The sequence below is a fragment of the Patagioenas fasciata genome, chromosome 3 (genome assembly GCF_037038585.1).
Source record: "Patagioenas fasciata isolate bPatFas1 chromosome 3, bPatFas1.hap1, whole genome shotgun sequence".
In the NCBI taxonomy this organism is placed as follows: Eukaryota; Metazoa; Chordata; class Aves; order Columbiformes; family Columbidae; genus Patagioenas; species Patagioenas fasciata.
In genome coordinates, this window is record NC_092522.1 from 123,426,950 (window position 1) to 123,440,613 (window position 13,664).

Here is a 13,664-nt window from a genome sequence, read left to right on the forward strand (position 1 = left end):
GCAATGGGTGCAAACTGGAACACAGGAGGTTCCTCTTAAATTTGAGAAGCAACTTGTTTGGGGTGAGGGTGTCAGAGCCTGGCCCAGGCTGCCCAGGGAGGTTGTGGAGTCTCCTTCTCTGCAGACATTCAAACCCGCCTGGACACCTTCCTGTGGAACCTCAGCTGGGTGTTCCTGCTCCATGGGGGGATTGCACTGGATGAGCTTTCCAGGTCCCTTCCAGTCCCTGACATTCTGGGATTTTGTGAATTCTGTGAATCGCTGTTCTCTGCTCATTCTTTTAGGGAAACAAATGTCCCATGACCAAGTTGGGCAGGTCCAAGGATTGGACTTGGAAACTTCTTCTTGAATAACTCTCCTCAAGTTCCTCTTGAAGTGGTTTTGGACATTTTGTCGTTTTGAAACTAGAGAGGAAGAGGTGTTGGAGGAAAAACAATGTGAGAGGATGAGGAAGAGGTGGGGACAACACGAGGAAGATCGGTGGCTTTGAGTTTAAAATCAGCTTTTCCAGAGCAGCATCTCAAATCTCCCTCCTGCAAAGAGACAGGCGCTGGTTTTATCAAATGACTTGGGATCCGTAAGCAAGATCCGAGGAGAAAATGAACTTTTTAAATGTGCTGTTCCAATTGTGAACTGTTAATGGTGGAGTAATTAAGCTAAAATCACTTCAACTAACAGTCTTTGTTTCTCTTTTGTCTCTTTTTTTCCTGACCGTGTACCAAATCCTTTCTGCCCGCAACGCTTTGGAGAACAGTCGAACCCAACCAAAGGTAAGGGCTTTTATCACACCTTAAATCAATGTGTTAAAATCCTTGTCTTGCTTAGTCTTGGCTTATCCAAATATCAAAAGCATTTTGCAACCCAGCTCTGGAAGGGACCAGATTGGTGGGATTTTGTGGGTGTTTCAATGCATTTTCTGGCATCTGCGTTAAAGCAAACTCATCATTTTATTATGGTTTACGATCCCGCGACTCTGCATTTGTGATGAAGACGCATATCATGGTTCGGCTTTATTGGTGTTTTATTAAACGCTCAAAATATGTGATCTTACAATAATATGTTTAATTGTATAATGAATTCAAACAACCCCAAAACCTTAATTTTGAATGAACAAACCTTCATTTCCTCAATTAGAGGACGTAAAATAACCACTTTTATCTCTCGATGCTGCAACATTAAGGTAGTATAGGGAAATAAAAAAACAACGATGTATTTTTGAAGATAAGTTCCTTAAATTGCAAGGATTTTGCTATAGGAGGCATTTTCATAAATGTAGGAAGTTTGGATGTGTTGGCAGGATGGATTTTCGACTCTCGTATCATTTTGATCGTTATTTTAGTTTATATACTTGAGGACAATTTGCTTTATTGCGACTTCACTGAAGTGGAACATTCAAACGCGTTAACCCGTAATATGAAATATTCTGGAATAATGGAATCAAACTAATGAAACTAATTTGCACGATGTTATTCTTTACTAGTATTAGAGGTGGGTGACGACTGCTGTTGTATATATGCTATGTGATGTATGATTGTTAATAAATACATACTCCTCCTGTGTGGAAAGGAAGAAATAAAAGCAATAAAATCAATCGAAATCAATCAAAGGAAGAAAAAAAATCAATTAACAAGCTTGCCTATAGGAAGATTATCAAAACGTGGATAATGCGTTTGGTTTGGCAAGAGATTTGACGAGGTGTCCATTTGTTTTCCCGCAGGTATTCGCCTACGATCACTGCTTTTGGTCTATGGATGAGTCCGTCAAAGAAAAATACGCAGGTAGTGTTGACCGTGGCTTTGTGCTCGTTGTCTCCGAGTGATCTAATTAGTGGTATAATGATCTAATTAAAGGCTGATATTTGCCAAAGGGCACAGACCGTGATGCATGAAACGCCTTCCACTCTACACCCGCTTGTTGGCAAAAGAAAAAGAAGAATGTTAACCATTCCTGCTTCTCTTCTTGGAAGATGATAAAGCCAAAAGGTGTAGGAAATGGAGAAATGGGTTACTCAGATTCATATCTTTATTTAAGATGCTGTTTCAAGAGCATCATCATCCGTCAAATCCATTTCTTTTCAGCACTTGAGGCGCATGTAATTTCATGCTTCGCAGTGCTGATAGGAGGTTGGCATCACATTAGAACTTAATAATGGAGTATTAAAAAAGCCTGATTTATTATAGGGATATGTGAATTCATCTGGTCTGAGAACGGGTAATGTGTTTCACTAAGAATTTCCTATGTAACGTGACAGATTTTGGCAAATAGTTGTGGTAAAATATGAAATGTGTTTGGACTTAGCGCTCTTGTCTTCTGTTCCTTTCGTACTTGTTATCTTTTAAACTTGGGAATCAGTTCACCTTGTTAAAAAAAATCACGAGAAAAATAAAATATGCTTATGCTTCTAGATTTTAATATCTCTAACGAATAAGTAATAAATAGTAACTTATTGAAGAACTGAGGAAAACGTGACACTTGCAGCCATATAAATTACATGGGATGGTAGATGTTTTGTTTCTCAAACGAATGGAGGTGCCTGTGTCACTTCTCTTATGGTCTGTTATACGTTGGAAGTGTATTCTATTAGTAATTTGGATGGGTAGTTTTGCATGCATTAAATTCTAAGTGGACTTGGGTGTAAAGATCCTGATTCCCATCGGGGAGAGAAAAGAAAACCTTTCGGGAACATTGACATATATGACTTTTCAGTCCATAAGGCCCTGCCATATTTTGGTCAGACTTTAGTCCCTTTCATTGTAAATTCTGAAAATCGAGGGTTTGTTTAAATAGATAATACACAAATATATTAAGTATTTCTTCCTCCGTTTGGAAAAGGAGCCAAAAAGCTGTTCCTATGGATTTAGTTAGAATTGTGGAATCATTTTGCTTGGAAGAGACACTCAGGATCATCAAGTCCAACCATAAGTTGGACCATAGTTCAGTAATAAAACAAGCGATACACCCTATATTTTATTAATGCATCTCTTATAGTATTATTTACTATCTTACATATTGACATTGAAATCACCTAGTGATTAAAATCAACTGACAGTGGTTAAAATGCACAAGTCGAGTGTATTTTGAGGTGGCATCATTCACCGGTGGATTAAATTCTGCCATTGGCAGCCAATTTTCTGCCGATAAGGGTTTTTGAGTACAAACACGGGTCGGATGTTGTTGGGAGTGGATGCAGGTACGTGTGGGGTCACCGTAGCTTCAGATTTCTACAGTCGCGTAAATCTGGAGCGCGTCGTGTAGATGGAGCAAACGCTGGATATTTACCCAACAACAGCGGGAAGACACGAACCGCTTGTATGTAATTATCGAAGAATCCAAATCAAGGCAAAAAATAATCTCTGGCTTTCTTGACATGTTTTATTTCGTAGGTCAAGACGTTGTTTTCAAGTGCCTTGGGGAGAATATTCTTCAGAATGCCTTCGAGGGCTATAACGCTTGCATCTTCGCCTATGGGCAAACAGGTTAGTCCAGTTCTAACTGGAGATTCTTTCCATGGCTGTTGTGATATGATTCCAAGAGAAAAGCCTTGAAATGTAGATAAGAACTGTTTTTCTCAGGAGGACAAATAGGATTTTGGCTGTCGCTGTCCACTGCCCGTATTTCTCACACCTTAGATTGGAATCGTTAGGTCGTGATTGCCTTTGAGGTCCTTCCCCTCTGCTCTGCCCTGGGGAGACCACACCTGGAATCTTGTGTCCAGTTGTGGCCCCTCAGCTCCAGAAGGACAGGGAACTGCTGGAGAGAGTCCAGCGCAGCCACCAAGATGCTGAAGGGAGTGGAGCATCTCCCGTGTGAGGAAAGGCTGAGGGAGCTGGGGCTCTGGAGCTGGAGAAGAGGAGACTGAGGGGGGACTCATTCCTGGGAATCAATATATAAAGGGTGAGTGTCAGGAGGATGGAGCCAGGCTCTTCTGGGTGACAACCAGTGACAGGACAAGGGGCAATGGGTGCAAACTGGAACACAGGAGGTTCCACTGAAAGAGGAGAAGCAACTTGTTTGGGGTGAGGGTGTCAGAGCCTGGCCCGGGCTGCCCAGGGAGGTTGTGGAGTCTCCTTCTGTGCAGACATTCAAACCCGCCTGGACACCTTCCTGTGGAACCTCAGCTGGGTGTTCCTGCTCCATGGGGGGATTGCACTGGATGAGCTTTCCAGGTCCCTTCCAACCCCTGACATTCTGTGAATGTGTCACTCAGATTTTCCATGTCTGTAGTTAGACTAACCTTTAATCATCATTTTCAACGTAATTAATTGATTGTATAGTAATTAAAAAAAGAAATCTTAAAACCATAATGTTTTGAACCAAACAATGTATGAGTTGTGACATACATCTCAGTGTTATTGGATGCACTCGATAGCCAACAGTTCTCTAGCAAAGATCTCTGTTAAGTAACGGTACTTTTTATGATTTTGGTTTTGCGTGGTTAAGTAGTTAATGAGATGACCCTTCTAGGGTTTTCATATTTACAGCTAAAATTCTACATAAATTAGTAATGAGTACTTACATTAAAAGAGGAAAAAATGTTTTGATTTCTGTAGTAAAATTAAATTCTTCTTTGAGAGGTTGTATTTTAAACAATATTCTACTTAAGGTGACCTTGACAGCTGTTAATTTGCTGAATGAGCTTGTATTCATCAGTAAGACACTCATTCTGGAGTTATTCCCATTCCTAATTATAATTTAAAGGTAATGTGCAAAAATTATTGCGCTTGGTTTTTCTCATTGTGCCACATGCGTTAGTGAGATGCAGTCAGGCTATATATACCTGAAAAAAATACCTTCTGGGCATTTGAACTGAATTTCTTGCTTTCCTTTTGATTAAATAGCATTTAGTTAAATGGCGTTTTGGTTACTCGAAGGTAGAAAACCACACAAATACCTTTCACCGAAACGCTATTTCTTTGTTTGTCTTCTCTTGTGTTCTGCACAGAAACTTTGTTCCCTGCCCACTAATGGTAAATTCGCTCCGCAGGGTCTGGAAAATCCTACACGATGATGGGAACTGCCGACCAGCCTGGCTTAATCCCCAGACTGTGCAGCGGGCTCTTCGAGAGGGCTCAGAAAGAGGAGAACGAAGAGCAGAGCTTCAAAGTGGAAGTGTCCTACATGGAGATCTACAACGAGAAAGTCCGAGATCTTCTCGACCCAAAAGGGTGAGTTTTATGTTAACAGGATGATATCATACGCTCTTCCTTTGCATAACCAGCTTCCCTTCATGGACCCCACCTAAGGAATTTGGGTAGGGTGGCTTTTGCTTCTTCCTAATCTCAGTGTCCTTTCATTTTATATCAAAAGCAAGTGATAAGACTAAAAGCATGGGGTAAACTCACCCTGATTGTAACTTATGGAGCAACAGAAACATCTGTGTTGGCATTTTGCGTGTAGACTTAACACTTTTTCATTCACATTGTAGTCCTTGTTCTGTGCTTTGTTGCTTTAACTTTTATAAGGACATAATGAGGTGGATGGATGATGGCAGGGCAGTGGATGTGGTCTAGCTTGACTTCAGTAAAGCATTTGACACAGTCTCCCACAGCATCCTCACAGCTGAACTGAGAGAGTGTGGTCTGGATGATCGGGTAGTGAGGTGGATGTGAACTGGCTGAAGGGAAGAAGCCAGAGAGTTGTGGTCAATGGGGCAGAGTCCAGTTAGAGGCCTGGATCTAGTGGAGTGTTCAAGGGTCAGTGCTGGGACCGGTATTATTCAATATATTCATCAATGATTTGGATGAGGGAATAGAGTGACTGTCAGCAAGTTTGCTGGTGACACCAAGCTGGGAGGAGTGGTGACACTGGAAGCTGTGCTGCCATCCAGAGACCTGGACAGGCTGGAGAGTTGGGTGGGAAAAATGTAATGAAATAGAACAAGCGCAAGTGTAGAGTCTTGAATGTGGGCAGGAACAACCCCAGGTTCCAGTGTAAGTTGGGGAGTGAGCTATTAGAGAGCAGTGTAGGGGAAAGGGACCTGGGGGTCCTGGGGACAGCAGGGTGACCATGAGCCAGCACTGGGCCCTTGTGGCCAGGAAGGCCAATGGTACCTGGGGTGGGTTAGAAGGGGGTGGTCAGTAGGTCAGAGAGGTTCTCCTGCCCCTCTGCTCTGCCCTGGGGAGACCACACCTGGAATCTTGTGTCCAGTTGTGGCCCCTCAGTTCCAGAAGGACAGGGAACTGCTGCAGAGAGTCCAGCGCAGCCACCAAGATGCTGAAGGGAGTGGAGCATCTCCCGTGTGAGGAAAGGCTGAGGGAGCTGGGGCTCTGGAGCTGCAGAAGAGGAGACTGAGGGGTGACCTCATTAATGTTTACAGGTATATAAAGGGTGAGTGTCAGGAGGATGGAACCAGGCTCCTCTCAGTGACAACCAATGAAAGGACAAGGGGAAATGGGTACAAACTGAAACACAGGAGGTTCCATTTGAATATGAGAAGAAACTTGTTGGGGAGTGAGGGTGTCAGAGCCTGGCCCAGGCTGCCCAGGGAGGTTGTGGAGTCTCCTTCTCTGCAGACATTCAAACCCGCCTGGACACCTTCCTGTGGAACCTCAGCTGGGTGTTCCTGCTCCATGGGGGGATTGCACTGGATGAGCTTTCCAGGTCCCTTCAACCCCTGGCATTCTGGGATTCTGTGATTTTGTGAAAGCGGTGTCGGCAGGAAGGGCCATTTCCGAAATAAAACCAACCCCAAAACCTCCCCGTTTGTGCCATATGAACACATTAAATATTTGAGATCAATGCAGCTTTAATGTAAATCTCTAGCGCGACCTTGAGAGAACTGCGGGCAGTTTTGTTTTTGAAACCAAACACTGTCACGTTTGAGATCTGTCAGTGGGGAATTGTCTTAATCTTAATGCTGTCTTAAGTGAGTTGTGTGCTTTTAAATGACTTTTTTCTCCCAACCAGAAGCCGTCAGTCGTTAAAAGTTAGAGAACACAGTGTTTATGGTCCCTACGTAGACGGCCTATCCAAACTGGCTGTTGCTAGCTACAAGGTAAGGAGTGATGTTATCAGTTTGATATCCTAAACACGAGAGTATTGGCACTTAAAGAGGGCAACTAAATTAAGATACTCCTAATTGCCATGGCAGTAGCATTGATTTTAGAGCAAGAACCTGTAGGATTTGTTGTATTGTAATCACTGGTATGAAATAAGAGCAGAAACTCATCTTCGTCCTGTACTATTTAATAATTCTGAAATAAATTTGACTATTTAATGAAGCAGCTTACCTCCCAAGCTTAAGATGAGTTTATACTGTATGGATGAGAAAATGTTCCGTGATTAACAACAGGACCAGGATTTAGCAGAAAGGAAATTCTGGTATTACACCGTGTCATTTTTTGGCCATCGCCGACAAATCTCATTCACCCAAAATACAAACTCAATTTACATCCATATTACATATTTCAGCAATGCATGTTTGGCAACTGAGGCCTAACTGTTGCATTGTTCAAGCAGGAATTGCTGTTTTCTTGTATTTTTCTTTGCTTTTGAGTACTGCTGTGTACAGTGAGTTATTTTTGCTGATAATTTAATATGTAGGTAGAGGCAATGGATGAATACGCATGTCAAACATTGTATTATTTCTCGTCTTTAAAGGGGACATCACGATATTTTACAGCTGAACAGTGGGGAGCTTAGCGGGAAAATACTCGCTGTGTTTTACCAAAATGAGGTTGTTTGGGTAGATGATTGAAAAGGGTGTTGATGCATATTTGCTCATGAAAATTCTGTCTAGGACATCGAGTCGTTGATGTCGGAGGGCAATAAATCCCGCACGGTGGCCGCCACCAACATGAACGAGGAGAGCAGCCGGTCCCACGCCGTCTTCAACATCATCCTCACACACACGCTCTACGATGTGCAATCAGGGGTGAGTAAAACAAGGTCCAAATGAAACCGCTCTTCTTAAGCAATGGTGTGTAGATGTTAAGCCTGGACTAAAGAAACCGTTCCTCTTAAGGAATGGTGTGTAGATGTTTGTTAAGCCTGGACTAAAGAAACGGTTCTTCTTAAGCAACGGTGTGTAGATGTTAGTTAAGCCTGGACTAAAGAAACCATTCTTAAGCAATGATGTGTAGATGTTAATCCTGGACTAAAGAAACCATTCTTCTTAAGCAACGGTGTGTAGATGTTAAACTGGGACTAAAGAAACCATTCTTCTTAAGCAACAGTGTGTAGATGTTAAGCCTAGACTAAAGAAACCATTCTTCTTAAGCAACAGTGTGTAGATGTTAAGCCTGAACTAAAGAAGCCGTTCTTCTTAAGCAACTGTGTGTAGATGTTAAGCCTGGAGTAAGGAAACCGTTCTTCATAAGCAACGGTGTGTAGATGTTTGTTAAGCCCGGACTAAAAAAACGGTTCTTCTGAAGCAATGGTGTGTAGATGTTAAGCCTGGACTAAAGAAACAGTTCTTCTGAAGCAACGGTGTGTCGTACAGACTTGGAGCAGAAACTAAAGATATAAGGCATGGATGGAAAAGAGAAGAACACCTGATTATATATCTGGTAATCTCCTTCAAGGGGCTATTTTATGTATATGTATAAGAATATGTATAAGAATGATCAGCTTTATAAACGGAAAGACCTACTCATTTAAAAACATTTGCATTGTACAACATTAATATTTTTGTTTATCTATATTAAATATCTAAGACATTTAAATGGGCGGGTATTTTTCTTTGCATTTCCTTATATGTAAATAATCCATGGAGGCTGTGTGAAATACATTTATGTTAATATCATTTCATCCCTCACAGAAAATGGTGATAAACTAAAATTAGAATTCATCGAGCATTTCAGAATGTCATTTTGAGTCAAATGAGATAGAAGGGTTGAGAACAAAATCTGCATTACGGGTTTAAATAGTCACATAGCTTGGGTTGCTTTCTAGGAGGCTGTTAAGGATGTAGGAGACTTAACAATTGTAATAATTTTTGTATATTATAACCTGCTTCATGCCACATCATTCTCTCGAAATCAGAGAAGAAACTTGGTGTAAAATGGGAGGTTTGTAGGAGACTGTTTTCAGGATGGGATTGTAGCCCCCATGGCTTTGCTTGGCCTGTCCTACATCTGCATTTTGCTTGGTTTAACATTTCACTGAAGCGCCCCGTGTTCTTCTCCTCTGGAGATTTCAGAGATGTCTTGAAGACATTCATATACCTGATTTCACTCCAAATCCTCCTGTTGTTTCTGAAGCAACAGCTACTACATTAACACACAAAACCACTCAAGTCCGATGGTGTTTGAAGGCGCTGGAGCCGCGGAGTCTACACCGAGCAATGAAGCTCGATGCTTCTTTGAAAATACAGCGAACTACAGAACTTAATTGGAGCAAACTGATTTTAACTAATCTCTGGTTCCTTGTGCAGACGTCGGGTGAGAAGGTGGGCAAGCTGAGCCTGGTGGACTTAGCAGGGAGCGAAAGGGCGACTAAAACCGGGGCCGCGGGAGACAGGCTGAAAGAAGGAAGCAACATTAACAAGTGAGACTCTGTGATTATTTCTTTTCCTTTTTTTAGCCTCACTGCTATGTGCAGCATACTTGTGAAATAGGATAAAGTCAATGTAGTAAGCTGTTGTAGCCAGTTCTCTTCTTCTTCTCCTTCTTTTTCTTCTCCTTCTTTTTCTTCTCCTTCTTTTTCTTCTCCTTCTTTTTCTTCTCCTTTTTTTCTTGTCCTTCTTTTTCTTCTCCTTTTTCTTCTCCTTTTTCTTCTCCTTCTTTTTCTTCTTCTTTCTTCTTCTTCTTCTCTTCTTCTTCTTCTCTTCCTCTTCCTCTTCTTCTCTTCCTCTTCATCTCTTCCTCTTCCTCTCCTCTCCTCTCCTCTCCTCTCCTCTCCTCTCCTCTCCTCTCCTCTCCTCTCCTCTCCTCTCCTCTCCTCTCCTCTCCTCTCCTCTCCTCTCCTCTCCTCTCCTCTTTTCTCCTTCTCCTTCTCCTTCTTCTCCTTCTCCTTCTCCTCTCTTATCTTCTGTATCTTCTGTTCTTGTTCTTCTTCTTCTTGTTCTACCCCTTCCCTTCCCTTCCCTTCCCTTCCCTTCCCTTCCCTTCCCTTCCCTTCCCTTCCCTTCCCTTCCCTTCCCTTCCCTTCCCTTCCCTTCCCTTCCCTTCCCTTCCCTTCCCTTCCCTTCCCTTCCCTTCCCTTCCCTTCCCTTCCCTTCCCTTCCCTTCCCTTCCCTTCCCTTCCCTTCCCTTCCCTTCCCTTCCCTTCCCTTCCCTTCCCTTCCTTTCCCCTTTTCCTTTTTTTTTCCTCCTTCTTCTTCTTCTTTTTCTTCCCTCTGCTTCTCTCTACTTCCCTTTCTGACATACAATGTTTGAATGATATCTCTGCCTTCTTAAAACAATTGGCGTTTTTCATTCTGTACTTGTGTTCTTCCAACAACCACATAACTGCATTGTGAAGACACGATGAAGGCTGAAAACAGCCTGAAAACAAGGAGCAGAGCTTCTGTGAGAGGAGAACGATCAAAACCATTCTGGGAACTTTCTCCCCTGAACTCGTTTTTGGAGGGAGAGTGACTGTTGAAATATTTATTTGGCTTATGGATATGTGCACTTGTTAATGACTGCTTGTGTTTTCTCTGCAGATCCCTCACAACGCTCGGGCTGGTTATTTCTGCCCTGGCAGATCAGGCTGCTGGCAAGAACAAGAACAAATTTGTTCCTTATCGGGATTCCGTGCTCACTTGGTTACTTAAAGTAAGTATTCTGATCATATTTTTTTAAAAGGGAAATAAAAGAGAGCAAAAAGGGAGAAGAGACCCATTCAGTGAAATAAAACACTGTTCTTTTGCCTCGTTTTCTGGGTTTGATGTTAATAATAATTGTCTTTATAAATTAGCTGGATGTAAACCATTAGTATCTTTACAGACTGAATATCTTCCCTGTCTTCTGTGGAGCTGCAATGGCCTAAAGAATAAGGAACTTTTAAAAAAATAGATTAAAAAATAAGACATTATTTCTTATGGGTCAGTTCACACACAGCTTCACACTAAAGCTCGGCTCTAGTTTAATTTGGGCTCTTGCCACATGCAGCTGAATTTTACGTACTGGCATGGTTGGCTTTGAAAAGTTGGATTAAGGCTGTTTCCTTTTCCTGATTATCTAATTTATTTGTTAATATACTTTTGTCAGCAGAGAATTATCCCAGTTACAGGCTGGGGAACAGGTCAGAAGACTTTGTGAAATAAGTAGTTAAATCTGTGTTGCATAAGACCCTATTTGGTATTATTTGCTATATCACGATGGCACTTGGATGGAAGTCAAGTCTAAATTAAAAACCAAATTGCCAAATACCAGTTTTACGTGTGTCAAATTCAAGGGCTTTTGTTTGTCTTGTTCTTCCCACTTGCAAATACTGTAAAGCTGTAAAGCTCGGTAGCCTGATAACAAAAAAATGTTGGCAGTGCGAGTTTAATTTTAGGAATATTGGTCATCTGGATTTCTTTATCTTACCCAGTACAGTCTGAGTGGTCTTGGTTGAATCAGATTTTGGGGGATTATTGAATGAGGCGTCATATGTTGTGCTTCATTTTTTGTAACTTCTTTCCCACCCATTCTTAGCGATGTTTGAATTTGACATCCCTATGATTTAACTGCACACATGGAAAGAAAGAGTTACGTGCAGGTTATAGAGAGCTGTGGAGAGTATAAAAAAGGATGTTTCCTTTAAGGGATTTGAAAACAAAGTTCAATGCTGAAGTAAAATCAAATCTCTACTCAGGTCATTCGCTGACACACCACAAGTGCTCGTTTTCTCAGCGCTGTCTTGTAATTAAGCTTTTATTAATAGCATGATGTCGAGGGTTTGATTGTGGGGTGACAATAAACCCGTGGCGGATGTATTGTTAACACCCTCTCCCCCTTCCCACTAAGGACAGGGAATTGGGAGGGAAAGAAGGACAGAGAGAGGAGAGCTGGGAAAATTAAAAATGCTTTACTAATGCTACTGATAAAATAGAGAAAATAATACAAAATACACAAAACCAGTCTTGAAAGTCCCAGCAACTGCTCTGGCACCCGAAGTCCTGGACTGGACTCTGCAGCCAATGGAGCTGGATTCAGTCTGTCACTGGCCTCAGTTGGCAGGGACGACTCACAAGGTCCTCTCCTAATGTCAGTATGAGGAAAAGGGACGAGATCCTTGTGATCTCCCACTTTTATATGAATTATCCCGTGAATGGGATGTTATGCTCCGTTGGTCAGTTTCTGGTCCCCTGTTTCTCGTTGCCCCTCTGGCGAGATGTGCATCCATCCTTATCAATGACCTCGCATTCCATTGCTGTGTTCAGCACAACATGGATCTGGTTCTCCAGGAAAATGCAGCTGATCTGAAAGCTTTAGCTGACAGGCAAATTCACTAAAAGAGAAACTTGGTTTTAACAAAACCAGGACACGTGACTGCTGGGAAATGATTTGTGTTGTGGAAACATCACAGACACTGGACATCAAGAAGCACCATCCTGAGGGCTGTGTAAAAATCAGAATGGTATCACAGAAATAGCGTCGTACTTTTCTACAGTAAAATCAATCCTTGGTGTTCCTTGCCCAAAGACTTTCTTAGTGCTTAAATTTATTTTTGCCTCTACATATTTACACTTTAATTAAACAAATGGGAACGAACCCAGTGTTCGGTTCCCTTCGCTTTGCTGGCGCGGTTTGTGCGCCGGGGTTCGCGAAGAGGCCTGAGCGAGGGGGGTGGGAACTTCCTTAATGAATTCCATCGTTAGAATTAGTTATGCTGTTTCTAAACCAATTTGTTCATTTAAAGGATTCATTTGTAGGAGCCGTGAGCTGTCTTTCTAGCTTTCAACTTGTAATTGTGATGCTGAAGCGGGGTAGACATGTTCCAACACCTGACATATCTATTGTATAGGAACTATCCACTAATCTGAGGAACCGGTAGAGTTCAGGAGACCTCAAGATCTAACACTTTGTGCTTAATTTTGTTGAACATCTTTAGACAAAAGCACCAGGTGGAAAATATTATTGCGAGAGGGGGCTTGAGCAGCAGTGCCAGGTTGTGTGGAATAGCTTTAGTGCTTCAACTTCTTGGTTTTATCGAATTGTATGAGCACAAACATCTTGAATTCCCATTTTATTCGGGAGCCTTGTATGTTCTAGTGATGGCTGCTGTTAAAAATACAGTGTCTGCTCCCTGCATTTTAAGTGGTTTTCACAGTAATTTGATGCGAGCCTGCTCTGGTTTAGTCTTAGGAATAACAGAAGTGATTTATTTGCACTCCGTGTCGGTCACATACGAGCACAGCTTTTCCAGGGTAATTTGCAGATGCTGTCTTTGCTAATGAGAGGCTGGCTCACTATTTGTCAACCGTTAAAGAAACCACTGAAATCAACACAACGGTTTTATACGTAAAACTTTATCAGGCAGTTTGGCATTGGGCTTAAATAGTTACAATACAAGAGGAACTTTACCCGGTTTATAATGGGTCTTTTGTGAGTTACAGCATACGGCTGGAACGGCGTTCTCAGCCTGCACAGCAGAGTTGCAGTTCAAATAATGAATTAATTCTGGTTTGGAGCTAATTAGTGTGGCGAAGGAGGTTCCCCAAGTGCAAAGTGTGAAGGTTGGGGAGCAGAATACACGGCTGGCACCATGAGAAGCTGCATCTGATTCTGATTTCTGAGATAAAGATTCCAAAAATG

The 13,664-nt window shown here is 42.1% G+C and overlaps 1 protein-coding gene across 3 annotated transcripts in view; it reads left to right on the forward strand.

The window, feature by feature from the left end:
- Nucleotides 1-13,664, forward strand: part of KIF13B (kinesin family member 13B) — a 128,026-nt gene that overhangs the window by 40,279 nt on the left and 74,083 nt on the right. For 2 of the 3 annotated variants that reach the window (XM_065833549.2, XM_065833551.2), the window contains exons 3-10: nucleotides 755-770; nucleotides 1,718-1,778; nucleotides 3,384-3,476; nucleotides 4,985-5,165; nucleotides 6,907-6,994; nucleotides 7,739-7,873; nucleotides 9,374-9,486; nucleotides 10,586-10,697. In XM_065833549.2, the coding sequence (XP_065689621.2) occupies nucleotides 755-770; nucleotides 1,718-1,778; nucleotides 3,384-3,476; nucleotides 4,985-5,165; nucleotides 6,907-6,994; nucleotides 7,739-7,873; nucleotides 9,374-9,486; nucleotides 10,586-10,697 (799 nt within the window). The remainder of the gene's footprint in view (nucleotides 1-754; nucleotides 771-1,717; nucleotides 1,779-3,383; nucleotides 3,477-4,984; nucleotides 5,166-6,906; nucleotides 6,995-7,738; nucleotides 7,874-9,373; nucleotides 9,487-10,585; nucleotides 10,698-13,664) is intronic. The other variant, XM_065833550.2, reaches the window with a different exon arrangement.